The sequence below is a fragment of the Chlorocebus sabaeus genome, chromosome 20 (assembly GCF_047675955.1).
Source record: "Chlorocebus sabaeus isolate Y175 chromosome 20, mChlSab1.0.hap1, whole genome shotgun sequence".
NCBI lineage: Eukaryota > Metazoa > Chordata > Mammalia > Primates > Cercopithecidae > Chlorocebus > Chlorocebus sabaeus.
In genome coordinates, this window is record NC_132923.1 from 101,762,417 (window position 1) to 101,779,090 (window position 16,674).

Below are 16,674 nucleotides of genomic sequence, written 5' to 3' on the forward strand. Positions count from 1 at the left end.
TCAGTCAACTTCTGCCTCCAAATCTTCTCAGTCAAGACCAAAGACAATGTGGAGAAAAAAAAAAAAATCCCCAGTATACCCTTTCTGAACACCTGAGCGATTGAATCCTTGAGCTTAATAAAAGTGTTTTTCACCATTAGGTTTGGGGTGGTTTGTTAAGTAGCACATACCGGCAATCAGAATGCAAATTCAGAATATATCTTACATAGTTTAGAAGGGTCTGGAAAACTACATTAACTGACTTAAAAAGTGACACTAGTGATTAACAATGTCAAATTTCTAGAGTCTGCATAAAATTCACAAAATAACTATAACAAAATCAGTATTTTCTAAATCAATACTATTTAACATAAGGAGATTTTAAATATGTATATAATTTAATAAATGATTAATAGATATCTATTTCACCCATATGGCTATTAGTACATGTATTCTATATAACAAAATTCTATTTTTTTCTCTTATCTTTTCACTGGAAAATGGGTGAGAACCCTGTATTTGGAATCATCTTATATTCAAACATTTACGATACACTTTTACCACCCTCTTATCCTACTGATCAACCTAAACTAAAATTCACATAGAACTTATGTCTTCTTTTTAGTGTGAGAGTTTCCTTGACACCACAATTTTATTTATTTATTTATTTATTTATTTGTTATTTTATTTATTTATTTTTTTTGAGACAGAGTCTTGCTCTGTTTCTCAGGATGTTAGAGTGCAGTGGCACAATCTTGGTTCACTGCAACCTCCGCTTCCAGGGTTCAAGTGATTCTCCTGCCTCAGCCTCCCAAACAGCTGGGATTACAGGCACCCGCCACCACACCCAGTGAATTTTTCGTATTTTTAGTAGCGATGGGGTTTCACCATGTTGGCCAGGCTGGTCTCGAACTCCTGACCTCAAGCAATCCACCCACCTCGACCTCCCAAAGTGCTGAGATTACAGGCGTGAGCCACTGCGCCCGACTGACACCACAATTTTATTGATAACAATGCTGAAATAGCTGTAAGTTACTGGCAAAAACATAAACCTTTTACCAATACAGAGATAAAACAAAAATTAGTTTAGTTCAGTTTATTCATTTGAAAATTGTATACTAATCATTGATCAGTTTGTTTAATTCAAGAAGAACCTATACCTTTATTTAAGGAGAACTAAAAAATTACTGAGAACTGTGAGGTGTTTTTCAGTTAATGCCATCTCAATTCTCTACCCATGTTTACATCCCTAAAGAAGACTTTTAGGCTTTGATTTCAACATTTTCATAAAGAAAGTATTCCTTTACAATGTTTAAAGGATCCAAATAATACTTAGCAAAAGACGATGTAAACAAAAATTTTTAAGTAGTTTTTTTAAGACTCAAATTATCAGCTTTTTTATTTTTTGTTTGTTCCATTTAGAAAAATTTTAATTGTATCAGTTCTTTTAAAAATTAAGCTGCATTGATAAGGCAAATATATTATCATTCAGACACAAACTGATGCTGATGCTCCACAAGCAGCCACAAAAACTTCAGTCATGGTTAATACACCTAAAACTATTTCTGAATTACTTTATAAATTACTCCACTATTTCGTCAAATAATAGCTATTCTTCAAAATCTGTGATTCAAGTGAACTAGGGTGAGGTACAGAAACAGTTAATGAAAGATTTGAAAGGAGGGGCTTTGTAGCTAGGTAAATCAGCATTCAAATCCTGATTCCATTACTTGAAAGTGAAATGATGTCTCTAAGCCTTAGTTTGCTCCTTAGTGAAATAGAAACAGTCATAGTACCCTTTTTCTAGAGGGTTGTTGCAGCAGACACTAGGTACACAATAACAATTCTCTTTTCCTTACTGAGAGCCTCAATTTTATTCTTGACAACAATGGGCTCAGCTGAAGGATTACTATTCCCAGCTTTCTTTGAAGGTAGGATGGCCAATGAGATATAAACCTAAGTACACAGGTAGAGTTTCCAGGAAAGTTCTTTAAGAAGCTGATTCTGTTCAGAAGTGTGCCTTTTTGCTCTCCTTCCTCCCTACTCCAGGCTCAAGACACACCAGCCATCCTAGAACACCAGGCTACATATACTAGGGATAAAATCCAGATAGCTGGAAGAGCTTTCTTGATAACCACAGAGCCATATTATCATCTGGGTTTCTTTTACATGAGAAATAAACTCCTTTTCTTTCCTCCTTCCTTTCCCAATCTCCTTCCCTCCCTCCTTCCCTTCCCTTCCTTTTATATTTTGAGACACGGTCTTTCTCTGCAGCCCAGGCTGGAGTGCAATGGCACCATCAGCTCACTGTAACCTCAAATTCTTGGGCTCCATCAATCCTCCTGACTCAATCTCCCAAGCAGCTGGGACTACAGGCATGCACCGCCACATCCAACTAATTTATGTATTTTTTGTAGAGACAGGGTCTTGCTATGTGCCCAGGCTGGTTTTGAACTCCTGGGCTCATGCAATCCTCTTGCTTCAGCCTCCCAAAGTACTGGATTTACAGGTGTAAGCCACCATGCCCAGCCAAGAAATAAAGTTCTATTGTGCTTCTATTATATATAGTTAAACCTAATATCCTGATTAACATAATTATTATTAGAATTTTTAAAGGATGGGGCATGGTGACTCATGCCTGTAATCCTAGCAGTTTGGCAGGCAGTGGAAGGAGGACTGCTTGAGCCCAGGAGTTTGAAGCCAGCCTCAGCAACATAGCAAGACTCTGCCTCAATTAAACCAGAAAAAGGGAGAATTTTTAAAAGATAATACACGTAAACTTTTCCACAAGTAAACTAGTATACTGAAAGTAGTCAAAATAATAATAATTTTTAGAATCCAAATAACTGTACTTCATGAACAAATCAGCAATGCTCTTACTTTTCCCCCGAAACTGTCAAGTCTGTTATGTTCAATAAACTTACTCTATCAATAAGAAAAGTAACCACTGCTGTGTAACCAGTTGGTTATCTTAGAGTCATTTAATGAATAAAAATCCTCGACTTAAGGAAGCTGTCTGAATACATTAAATAAAAACAATCTCCCTATTCTATTTCAACTTAAAACTTCACATAAACTAGTAAAGGTTGAGGGAACATGAGTTAAGATCATCTACAGAGGCCGGGCGCGGTGGCTCAAGCCTGTAATCCCAGCACTTTGGGAGGCCGAGACAGGCGGATCACGAGGTCAGGAGATCGAGACCCTCCTGGCTAACACGGTGAAACCCCGTCTCTACTAAAAATACAAAAAACTAGCCGGGCGAGGTGGCGGGCGCCTGTAGTCCCAGCTACTCTGGAGGCTGAGGCAGGAGAATGGCGTAAACCCGGGAGGCGGAGCTTGCAGTGAGCTGAGATCCGGCCACTGCAGTCCAGCCCGGGCTACAGAGCAAGACTCCGTCTCAAAAAAAAAAAAAAAAAAAAAAAGATCATCTACAGAATCAGTCATTTCCTCTAACACACCATGTATCTTTAAAAATCCACACCACAAATTCTCCTGACACAGGAGAACAAACTTGGAGAACCGCACCTTCTCTTCTCACCTGTATAAAATGTTGAAGTCTTCTTTTTTTTAAATCCTTTTCACTGAAGATAATATATCTTTGGAAAGTCACTTCTGATTTTTCATGTTTAAACTAGATTTCTCAATGTCTTCACAAATGGGGTTAGCCTCTGCTAGTTTTTGTGTGTCAATAATTAGTAAATACTATATTTTCCTGACAGTGATAGGATTATATCACAATAGGGCAGAATTTGATCTACCAAACAAATATTTGAGGTCCCATATCCTGGTGGTCTTGGGCAATGAGTAGACGGTACATCCAGCAGGGTAGGTCTGGTAGGTCTAGTGCCACACCAGACATTTTGAGGCACTTCCCGGAGATACAGTTAATCTTCTTTTCTAGATACGAATCCCAGGACAAAATGGGAGGGCTAGGATGATCATCTTTGGTATCAGAGCTTTCCTGAATATCATCTATGTAGCTGTCTGCCCTTACCTCTCCTGGATAGGGGTCTATGTTCCTGAATCCCCCTCAGAGAGAGGGGCCAGTATTCCTTCCAAGCTAGTCATTTCTCTGCCTCCAGGGCTTTCAATATCCTTTTAATTTAAACTACCAGAAAAAGGGAGATAAACGGTAACCTTTATTGCACCATTTGCAACTAACATTTGGTGTAAAACTTTCTACTTGGCTGGTGTGGTGGCTCACTCCTGTAATCCCAGCACTTTGGGAGGCCAAGGCAGGAGGATTGTTTGAGGCCAGGTGTTCAAGACCTGATTAGAAAACATAATAAGACCTAATCTTTACAAAAAAAATAAATAAAAATTTAAAAATTAGCCAGGCACAGTGATCACACCTATAGTTCCACCTACTCGGACGCTGAGATGGGAGGATCACTTGACCCCAGGAGTTCAAGGCTGTAGTGAGTTATGATCATGCCACTGCACTCCAGCCTAGGCAACTGCAAGACCCTGTCTCTAAAATAAAAAATAAAATAAAGAATAAAACATTCTGCTTGTAAATCTACAGCCTAATAATGTTTAAGGAAGGACAGCAGAGAAAGACTATGCACCAGAAACATAAACCCCAAATGTTGGGTGTAGAACCCCAAGTACAGTAGCCTGGCTCTAGGTTTAATACACATTCCTATTGCCTCTTTAAGATTGTTATTACTGCAACAAGTTTAACAATGCATCAGATTAAAACCTTCATTAGAAAGCTATTTGATTCATTTCTAATACCAATATACACACTTGAGCAAAGGCATATAATCCAGAATAGGTATTCAAACACTACCTGGCAAAAGTGAGTAGTGACACAGGGATGCCTTCCGAGAGGTATGTTTTACTATCTGGCCTGGTTTCCCTGACCACAGATAATTGGTTCAAAGATGAACATGAGAATCAAGCTGGCCCAATCATAATCTTTCTCCAAACAACTTGAAATTTAGAATGGATATACAGAAAGACTAAAAATTGTGGGAATGTAACTGCTTTCTGGCAGCACTTGTAGAGAACAGACATGATCTCCTTTTGCTGAGTACCACAGAGGAAATTCATTTTATCTCATATTTTATGAAATATCCTAGTATATATCTAAAATGTTTCTTCTGGATAAGCTAGCTAAATTCTATTTTTGATTTATCAAAACAAAAAAGACACACAATAACTAAAACCACTGAAGACCAGGAGACATAGTTGCCTCTCAATATCAAATAACATAAAGTCAGACGATAGTCTAAAAATATTATCATTCTAAAATATTAACAAACTAATTACAAAGAGAAAGAAAGTACTCACAGATCCTACTGGTAGATGTAAATTTTTTTTTTTAAAAAGTACATTCCCTTTAGAACTCTAGTTGACAAAATTTATCTTCCACAAAAAAGCACAAAAATATCCTTTGATAACTAATCAATTCTATTCTTGGAATTTATTCTACAGAATGCTTCAACAAGTATACAAAGATATGGATGGGAATACATATTCAATGTTCTTAATAATAATGCAAAATTGAAAATAAATTATACATGTATAAAAGAGGCTAGTTAAATTACAGTACAGCAGGTCCTCTAATAACATTTCATTCAATGTTATTTTGCTGTAGCACTGAAGAGAGAAACAAAGGCTGGGCGCTGTGGCTGACACCTGTAATCCCAGGACTTTGCCAGGTCGAGGCAGGTGGATTACTTGAGGTCAGGAGTTCAAGAACAGCCTGGCCAACATGGTAAAACCACATCTCTACCAAAACTACAAAAAATTAGCTAGGTGTGGTGGCATGTGCCTATAGTCCCAGTGACTTAGGAGGCTGACACAGGAGAATCGCTTGAACCTGTGAGGCAGAGGTTGCAGTGAGCCTAGATCATGTTACTTCACTCAAGCCTGGGTGACAAAGCAAGGCTCCATCTCAAAAAAAGAGAGAAAAAAATGACTCCAAGTCAGGGCTATTGTTTATGTGGAGTTTTGTATATTCTCTCCATGCCTGCATGAGTTTTCTCCAGATGTTCTAGATTCCCCCCGCATCCCAAAGATGTACACATTAGATTAATCGTGTCTAAATTGTCCCAGTCTGAGTGAGCATGGGTGTGTGTGTGTGTGAATGCACGCTGTGATGGGATGGCATCCTGTCCAGGACTGGCTCCTGCCTTGTGCCCTGAGGCTGCCAGGATAGGCTTCGGCCACCCATGACTCTGAATTGGAATAAGGGGACTGGAAAATGAACGAATGAATACAAATTATTATAATAACAAAAAGTCATAAAACATATAATCAACACAGAAATGTACAATAAATGATTCACTCAGTAAGCCTATCGTGTTTATTGTTTGTTTCTGAACTACATGGTGGTAGGAGGTGCTCTTTACAATGTTTGCTTTGCAAACACTTATTCCTTAAGTTAACCAACCACCACTACAAGCACCATCATTCACTAATTCACTAACAACTGGGTAAATAATTATCTTACTCATTTTTATTAATCTTTCTTGTATGTATATATAGCTCATATGTATTTCAATGTTTAATATTAGAAGTGTTTTAGATCTTTATTTAGAAGTTTGATGGTGTTTTTGTGACTAAAAATATGCCACAGGAACTTAACTCTTATTTATATCAATTTAAGCTTATAGTAAAATTGGTTTCATTATATGTCATTTCACCTAAAGTCACAATTTCCAAGAACCTATCAACAACATTTAGTGAGGACTTATTATACAGCCATACGATAAAATACTCAGTAGCCATTAAAAAGGGTGCAATAGGTCTATATCCACTGACACAGAAAGATGTCTATGCAGTTGTAAAAAAAGCAAGAACAGTATTCATGATTCCTACACACATATATAAATCTCCATACACCATGTATAGATATATACACTCATAGAAAAAAGTCTGGAAAGATATATAAGTTAAACTTTTAAAACTGGTTATCTTTGGAGAATGGTAATGACAAAGGCTTTTACTTTTTATTTTATTCATTTCTGTATTGTAAAGTTGAATGTATTACTTTTATAATCATAAAAAAAACAAATTTTTTCTAAAACTACAATAACACAAAAAGAATTTTAAAAGAAAATAAAATACCTTAAACCAAGTAGAAGTCTTTAATAGTGATAAGTATAATCTTCCATATAGACACAAAGTATGGCTATATTTTAACATCATAATTATGAGAATAAACTATTTATTGAAAAAAACAGTAAGATTCTTACAACTCATATTAACCTGCTAAAACAACAGTATGCGATGAGATCTAGACTAAATCAGTTTGAACCATCACATAAATCAGCCCTAACTAAAAACTATAATAGTTAAATACCAAATCTAGATTAACATTCATTTTCTATCTAAAGACATGTTTGCTTTTCTCAAATGGTACTTACAGTTCTCTACAATTTCATCAAAAACTGCACCACTTTTCTGTTCAAACTGGAAAAGCAAAAAAGGAAAGAGAAAAGTAACATTACCATCATATCTTCTATCATACGTTCTTTTGGTATCCCTTCCTATTCCCCAAGGAGCTGTAATTTTCAACCCAAATTACATAAGTGCACAATATAAACAAAAACATTGCCAAATAGAGTAAAATCAAATTTAGGATAAACCAAAGTAGTTCTTAGACCAAAGCCCCAAACCAAAAACTAAGAGATAAATCACATCCTCTCACTATAAACGACTTTTTTTTTTTTAATCATTCATGTCACAAAAAAGAGATGATCATATATATTTTTAATAACAATAAACACAGCTAACACTTCATAAGAACTTACTAACACTGAGAACTATGTAAAACTTTCCATCAAAACTGAACAGAAAAAGTAACAGCTTTTGCTCTTAAGCTAAAGCCAGAAACATGCTGCTCTTAAATTTAAAGTGACGCCTGTTACAGGGATGGTTCCTACTAAGTATGTTAGTGCCTAAGACAGAAGTAGAGCCATGTCGGAGGTAATTTCAGATCTTTAAACACACAGGGAAAAGAAAGCAAAGCACCGGTAACTCCACCAAAGAACTAAAGAAAATGGCACACTTCACTTTGAGTATTTGAAGGCCTCCTTACTTTGGAGGTTCATGCTTCCCTGCCTGTTACTTACCAATGAGGCAAGAACACAAGAAATGCTGCTTCTTGATAAACCTAGCCTACTGTAAGAAGCCAGAATCAGCCACCCCATTCAAGGGAGAGACTTTTAAGGAAAAAAGAACTACCTAGCTACCTATATAACTGTAGAGGAAACACAACAGCTGGCTATAGTAATCAGTAGTATCTGATATTCATAAATATGAGCAGAAAATAAAAGATCCCAGGTTTCTAAAAGAAAACTATGTGAAAGAGAAAGTTCAAGGTAAACAAACAGAACCACCACTCCAGAAGGAAACAAGAAACTTATAAAAAAGCAACTTCTTCGCTGGGCCCAGTGGCTCACGCCTGTGATCCCAGCACTTTGAAAGGCTGAGGTGGGCGGATCACAAGGTCAGGAGATGGAGACCATCCTGGCCAACATGGTGAAATCTCGTCTCTAGACAAAAAGTTGGAAAAGATAATTTATGTGACTCATTGAGGATTGAAGCACTAAGTCTAACAGCAATGTCAAAGGTACCCCCAAAGAAGAAAATAATGGTGAAGGGGAATAACAGAAGAAAATTTCCCTGAACTAAGGATATAAATACCATATCTGAGATTGAACAGGCCCACTAAATAGCAAAGAAATAACGAAAAAAAAGATGCATCCTGGTAAAATATATCAGAATTCCAAAAGAAAACAAAAGGAGCAATTTTTTTAAAAGATAGTGCAGGTAATTTATAAACACATTTAACTTGAAATTCAACATGTAAACACTGGAAAGGAAAGGAAAGCAAATAGTGAAGGCCACTCCACCTACCATTCCAGTCAATGAGCTATGCTCTAGAATGAAAGGGAAATGGGAAATGAAAAATTTCACTCTGGGCTGGGTGCAGTGGCTCAGCACTTTGGAATGCAGAGACGGGTGGATCACCAGGTCAGGAGATCGAGACCATCCTGGCTAACATGGTGAAACCCCGTCTCTACTAAAAATACACAAAAATTAGCCAGGCGTGGTGGTGGGCGCCTGTAGTCCCAGCTACTCAGAAGGCTGAGGCAGAATGACGTGAACCCAGGAGGCAGAGTTTGCAGTGAGCTGAGATCGCGCCACTGCACTCCAGCCTGGGCGACAGAGCAAGACTCCACCTCAAAAAAAAAAAAAGAAAGAAAAATGTCACTCTGTAAGCCAAAGAATGAAAGCATCCACTTACACTGAGAGGAATCCTATTGTTTAATAACACTGTTTTTTAACAATACTATCCCAAGGTCCGATGCTATTATTCCTTCTCATTTTATAAAATATTTCTCATGATTCTCTATCCCCCTAGAGCTACTGCTCATTTTTCTCTTCCCCTTGACGGCAAAACTCTTCAAAAGAGTTGTCTAGCCGAGTGCGGTGGCTCACGCCTGTAATCCCAGCACTTTGGGAGGCCAAGGCATGTGGATCACCTGAGGTCAGGAGTTCAAGACCAGCCTGGCCAATATGGTGAACCCCCGTCTCTACTAAAGATACAAAAAAATTAGTCAGGCGTGGTGGCACACACCTGTAATCCCAACTACTTGAGAGGCTGAGGCAGGAGAATCGCTTGAACCCGGGAGGCGGAGGTTACAGTGAGCCAAGATTGCGCCATTGCACTCCAGCCTGGGCAACAGGGCAAGACTCCGTCTCAAAAAAAAAAAAAGTTGTCTATACATGCTGCCTATGACACCTGTCTCTTGAACCCACTTCAGTAAGGCTTTTGCCTGTACTATTTCTACTGAAACTTTTCTTGTCAAGGTCATAAGGGACCTCCACACTGCTAAACCCAATGATCTATTCTGACTCCTAAAGGAAAAAAGAGAACTAGAATATGACAACCACTTAAGGTGAAAAAATCTGGATCACAATCACTACTTCACATCAATATTAATCCCAGATAAGTTAAAAATAAATTGAAAAAAACAAAAGCCCTAGAAGATAGAAAAGTATTTTAATCAGAAAAATAAATCTTCATGAAAAAGATTTTAAAGTTTGACTATATTTTAAAAAAACTGTTTGGAAAAGCTTAAAGGTAATCTAAGTGAAAAAGTTGTAGTAGTAGTATAACAATGGTTAATATTCTATGAATAAAGCAATCTTGGACTCAAACAGTACTATCCCAATAGAAAATGATCAAAGAACATAAGCACTAAACATTCAATCTTACCCAAAATCAAAATTGAGATATCATTTTCTCTCAGACTGGTAAAGATACAAAATGAAGAGAGACATAGAAATGTCCCTGTTTTTAAAAAACCCAATAGTATATCTTAGACAATTATCTTCACACAGAGATCTACTTCATTCTTTCCGGTGGCTGCACAGTCTCATATTATACTGATGAACATTTAAGGTTACCTCCTGCCTTTTTTTTTTACAAATATAATATTGCAGTTGTCATCTGTATACATACACTATGGCTTAGGTATGTGAGTATATCTGTAGGATCAATTCCTAGAAATGGGATCACTAGGTTAAAAAAGCACAAGTATTTAATTCCTCCCAAAGAAGCTTCATGAGTAGCTGGGATTACAGGAACACACCACCATGCCCAGTTTATGACACTTTTTTTCCAAGTACTTTACATGACTTAATCCAATTTAATCTCCCAAAAATCTCATAAGGCATAAGGTAGGTACTGTTAACACATCTATTTTATAGGTGAAGAAATGGAGGTACTGAGAGGTTAAGGGGAAGGACACACACACACACACACACACACACACACACAGAGCTCTGAAAGTCTCCCAAGAAAAATGTCCAAACTTCTGTGGATATATAAGACTCTCCAAAATCTAGTCCTAACTTCCTCTATAGCTTTATCTTTTCCTGCCTTCATGTTCCCATTACATCCTCATGCTGTAAGCAAATGCTCCAGCTATTATAAATGACCTATAGCTGTTCACCTAACCTTTCAGGTAGTTTCAAGCATCTGGACCATCGTGCACAGTGCTTAAGCTTTTCCAGTCTTAATTCAATAGTAAACATATACTCAGCTTCTGAGATGGAGCTAAAGCTGCAACTCCTCTACTGGTACCATAATCTCACACACAACCCACACACACCCAACTTTCCGAACAAAGTAGAATTCACAGCTCTTTCCTAGTGCTACTACGACCAATGCGACTATGTAACAACTATAATAACTTTACTCCTAAGTTGGGAATGCTATAAGGAATCAAGTACCCATACAGGTTTCTAAAGCTGTATGAGGACATACCCCATTCTTTTTGTAGACCAACCTGCTGACAGATAACAGCGGTTATACAAACCTTGAGTTTTAATCCAACTTTGGAGACTAAACACAAAATCAATAAAAAGGAACACTTTATATAAAGAGCTTTAGAATAATATTAAAAATTAAAAACAAAAAACAATCTAGTTAGTTTCTTTCAATAGAACCTAAATGAAATTAAGATTCTATAAAGGATTAGAAATCCTACACTTCTCAAAGCCAGAGCAGGCAAAACTGCACCCTGAAGAAAAAAACAAAAGATTATTTTTCTCCTGTAACAGTCTCACAACACAGAACATTTCAGTGACCAGATATGTGGGACTTTTTCATCACACACCAAATATCTAGCAGACACCAACTGTGTGTCCTATAATTCACTTCAATTCTGACACTATCTACCTAGAATTAAGAGTCAGATCCCACAGGCTGAAGGCTCAGTCCAACAAGACTGCCTCCCACTTCAGATACCAATCACAAGCCCCAGGTTGTGACTTGACCTTGTAACTGGCCAGCTATATAACTTGTGGTGCCCACAACCCCCACCTCAGGTTCAATTAATTTGCTAAAGCAGCTCATGGAACTCAGGGGAACACATTTACTGGTTTATCATAAAGGATACAGGTGAACAACCTGATGAAAGAGGTGCATAGGATGATATATGCTGAGGAGAGTCATGGAGCTCCCACGTCTTCTCTGGGCATGTCACCTTCCCAGCTCCTCTACGTGGTTCAGCAATCCAGAAGTTATCTGAACTCTGCCTTTGGGATTTTTTTTTTTTTTTTGAGACGGAGTCTTGCTCTGTCGCCCAGGCTGGAGTGCAGTGGCCGGATCTCAGCTCACTGCAAGCTCCGCCTCCCAGGTTTAAGCCATTCTCCTGCCTCAGCCTGCCGAGTAGCTGGGACTACAGACGCTCGCCACCTCCCCCAGCTCGTTTTTTTTTTTTTTTTTTTGTATTTTTTAGTAGAGACGGGGTTTCACCACGTTAGCCAGGATGGTCTCAATCTCCTGACCTCGTGATCCGCCCGCCTCGGCCTCCCAAAGTGCTGGGATTACAGGCTTGAGCCACCGCCCGGCCTGCCTTTGGGATTTTTATGGAGGCTTCATTATGTAGCCATGATTGAGTAAATCATTGGCACTGCTGCTCAACTCGATGTTTAGCCCTCTAGTCATGTCTTGGTCTTTTTGGTGACCAGCCCCATGCTGAAGCTATGGAAGTGCCTGGCCCTAAGCCCAAGTCCAGTAGTACACAAGACATATTTATCACTCCAGAGATTCCAACAGTTTTAGGAGCTGTGTGCCAGGAACCTGGGGCAGAGACCATATATGCATTTCTTATTATATCACAGTACCACACTAGCCTGAAGAGATTTTTATTTGTTCTGTATTGTAGTAGCCTAGCACCTATAACACTGCCTAAAATATAACAAAAACTCAATCTTTGCTGAATAATAGAATCACTTATATTAGTTAACAAGTAGTTTGAAACTTGTTTACTTAAAAAAACTTAACCATAGTGTACTTTAAATTTTCCAAAACTCCCAAGGAGTCCACTGAAGTTTCAAATCATTTGCATACTTTCAACAGACCACTCCAAATCAAATGTCCAATCCTATTCCTATTCCTTCAACCCCCACAATGAGTAAAGTTAGTCTTTCCCTGTTGCTACTCTGATTTAGATGTCCCTTAGTTTTTCAAATGAATTAATCCTGATGACTTTTACAATCATTTTTCTCAAGTTTCTCAATGTGAGAAATTTGTTACGGAAACATTTTTGAGACGGGTCTTGCTTTGTTGCCCAGACTGGAATGCAGTAACGTGATCACAGCTCACTGCAGTCTCAAACTCCTGAGCTCAAGGGATCCTCCCACCTCAACTCCTGAGTAATTGGAACTAGGTGTGCACAACCACGCCCAGCTAATTTTTAAAAATTTTCTGTAGAGACTGGGTATTGCTATACTGCCCAAGCTGGTCTGGAACTCCTGGCCTCAGGGGATCTTCCCACCTCAGCCTCCCAAAGCGCTGGGAAGGCAAGCATGAGCCACCACACCCAGCGATATTATATTTTTTATACAGGCAGCTACCGTGCAGAAATATAAAAACGACTATGCAAGCTGAAACCATGCAAAGCAATCTTAAAGATCAAAGTGAAAAATTAAAATTGCTCCATCATCTTTTATTGTCAAAACACTTGAAACGTTAAAAACTCTGCCAGTTTGGCCAGGCACGGTGGCTCATGCCTGTAATCCCAGCACTTTGGGAGGCTGAGGCGGGCTGATCACTTGAGGTCCAGAGTTCGAGACCAGCCTGACCAACACGGAGAAACCCTGTCTCTACTAAAAATACAAAATTAGCTGGCCATGGTGATGCATGTCTATAATCCCAGCTACTCAGGAGGCAGGAGAATCACTTGAACCCGGGAGGCGAAGGTTGTGGTGAGCCAAAATCATGCCACTGCACTCTAGCCTGGGCAACAAGAGCAAAACTCCGTCTCAAAAAAAAAAAAAAAAAAAAAAACTGTCAGTTTAAACGTGTAGGGAAATGAAATGTATTGTATAACTAATATTTGCTTACTATGTTATAATTTAAAATGTGAAAATCAAAGCGTTTTATTTATTTGTAAAAAATCTACCAGGAGTATGGCTGGGCACGGTGGTACACACCTGCAATCCCAGCACTTTGGTATGCCAAGGCAGGCGGATGACTTGAGGTCAGGAGTTCAAGACTGGCCAGGCCAACATGGTACAAACCCATCTCTACTAAAAATACAAAAATTAGACAAGTGGCGCATGCCTGTAATCCCAGCTACTTGGGAGGCTGAGGCAGAAGAATCACTTGAACCTGGGAGACGGAGGCTGCAGTGAGCCGAGATTATGCCACTGCACTCCAGCCTGGGTGACAGAGAGAGACTTCCCCTCAAATTAAAAACAAAAAAAACCCCTACTAGGAGTGGACAGTGCCTGCCTTTGTCTTTTCCTCATGTAACTTGTGATACAGAATAAGCAACTTTTCCATGCCTTAACAAATTGTCAGTCGGGCACAGTGGCTCACACCTATAATTCCAGCATTTTGGGAGGCCAAGGTGGGCGGATCACCTGAGGTCAGGAGTTCAAGACTAGCCTGACCAACATGGTGAAACCCTGTCTCTACTAAAAATACAAAACTTAGCCGGGCATGGTGGCACATGCCTGTAGTCACAGCTACTCGGGAGGCTGAGGCAGGAGAATCACTTGAACCTGGGAGGCAGAGGTTGCAGTGAGCCAAGGTTGCGTGACTGCACTCCAGCCTGGGCAATAGAGTGAGACTCCGTCTCAAAAAAAAAAAAAAAAAAAAAAATTGCCATAATCCCTTCTAAGTTTGAATTGGCTTCCAAAATTATACCCTTTGCTCTTTCAATCTTGTATCTCAACGAGTTGTGTCACTGTGAAATTTCTACCAGTATCACTTCTATTATGACATTTGTCTTTTTTGTTACAACATTTTACTCATTTATGTTTGTAAATCTGCCTTCACTAAATTCTTCAGGTGACATATCTACACATTCCCCTTTATGGTCACTTGGAGATCCTATGTCTTTCATTGCATAAGTTAATGATGGGCTGCATTCCAAAAAAGACCTAGCCCATCAACATGTTAAATAGCTGATGATCATAATTACCTGCCTTAAGTAATCTCTGGAATCTAGGCACAAATTTCACAGCAGCATCCCTATATCTGTTCTAGCATCTTCACCAGAGAACTTATCAATAATTCATGATCATTCTAAAATGATCAAACCAGCCTTTACTGGCAATAAGAAGTCCTTCAGTTGGCTTGTAATTAGTTTTCTTTCAGTGCAACAACTAACTTCAATGCTTCAGCCTGAATGCTAGCCAAATGGACTAGGGTCTGTTCTTAATACAATTTATTTAAATTACATGATAAAGCAATTTATTTATTTATTTATTTGAGACAGTTTCGTTCTTGTTGCCTAGGCTGGAATGCAATGGTGCAATCTCAGCTCACTGCAGCCTCCACCTCCTGGGTTAAAGTGATTCTCCTGGCTCAGCCTCCCAAGTAGTTGGGATTACAGGTGACACCATCACACCTGGCTAATTTTTTGTGTTTTTAGCAGAGACGGGGGTTTCACCATGTTGGCCACGTTGGTCTTGAACTCCTGACCTCAGGCGATCCACCCGCCTCGGTCTCCCAAAGTGCTGGGATTACAGGCATGAGCCACTATGCCTGGCTAAAGCAACTTTTTTTTTTTTTTTTTTTTTTTTTTGAGATGAAGTCTCGCTCTTGTCCCCCAGGATGGAGTGCAATAGCCCGATCTCGGCTCACTGCAACCTCTACCTCCCAGGTTCAAGAGATTCTCCTGCCTCAGCCTCCCAAGTAGCTGGGATTACAGGTGCCTGCCACCACACACAGCTAATTTTTGTATTTTCAGTAGAGACAGGGTTTCACCATGTTGGCCAGGCTGGTCTCGAACTCCTGACCTCAGGTGATCCACCCACCTCAGCCTCCCAAAGTGCTGGGATTACAGGCATGAGCCACCGATTGAATTTTTTCAATACAGTTCATACTGTAACTACATGCAGGCCTAGCTCTTGTCCTATATTCACTTACCTGTCACCGTTTTTGAACCTTCTAATGACATCTAATTTTTCAGTTCCTGTGTTATCACTTTTGATTCCTTTTCTGAACTGTCATCTTTTTTTGCAAATTCTCTCCTTTTCAGTATCCATTTTTATAAAATGTCACACAAGTTTATAATTGAAAGACAAGGATGCAACACAACTACACACTTTGTTGTCTGTGTATGAACTAAATAATAGATGGAGTGATGTGATTAGTCACTGTTTGTGACAGACATCTGTTAATTACATAGTGATTTGTTAACTCAAGAGCTAGCACTAAAGTTTATACTTTATGCAATTGCTCACAGTTAATATACCACGGTAAATGAAATATGAACTGCGTTGTTAGAAAACTGGCATTTAAACCTTGCCAACTGAAATCCAAGCATATCCAAAATAAAAGGACTAACTTACTATTACACATTTGCTACCAAATATATAATAGGTCTTGAGAAAGACCACTAATTTCAATACTATAATATTCTAGTCACTGTTCTGCTACTAACAAGCAAAGCTTAAGGGAGAAACTTAACTCCTCCGGGGCTCGATTTCTTCAACCCATATAATGAATATATAATAAAGTTGGGCTACATAATCTCTCCAAACGTTCAAATTTAATGCTCACAATTCATTCTCAAGCTAGGCATAAACTAAAAACTCAAATTAATATTATATAATGGACACTGAACACTTGTTAAGAAAACTATAAAAAGTAGGTCTAATTCTCTCTCCATAAAGTGTTTCTTTTTAATTAAATGGCTTTTTTTTTTTTTT

At 38.7% G+C, this 16,674-nt stretch overlaps 1 protein-coding gene across 13 annotated transcripts in view; it reads right to left on the reverse strand.

The window, feature by feature from the left end:
* The window catches only part of ZMYM4 (zinc finger MYM-type containing 4), a 157,981-nt gene that overhangs the window by 93,021 nt on the left and 48,286 nt on the right, over positions 1-16,674 (reverse strand). For all 13 annotated transcript variants that reach the window (XM_007979456.3, XM_037996892.2, XM_037996906.2 and 10 more), the window contains one exon: positions 7,356-7,401. In XM_007979456.3, coding sequence (XP_007977647.1) covers positions 7,356-7,401 — 46 coding nt within the window. The remainder of the gene's footprint in view (positions 1-7,355; positions 7,402-16,674) is intronic.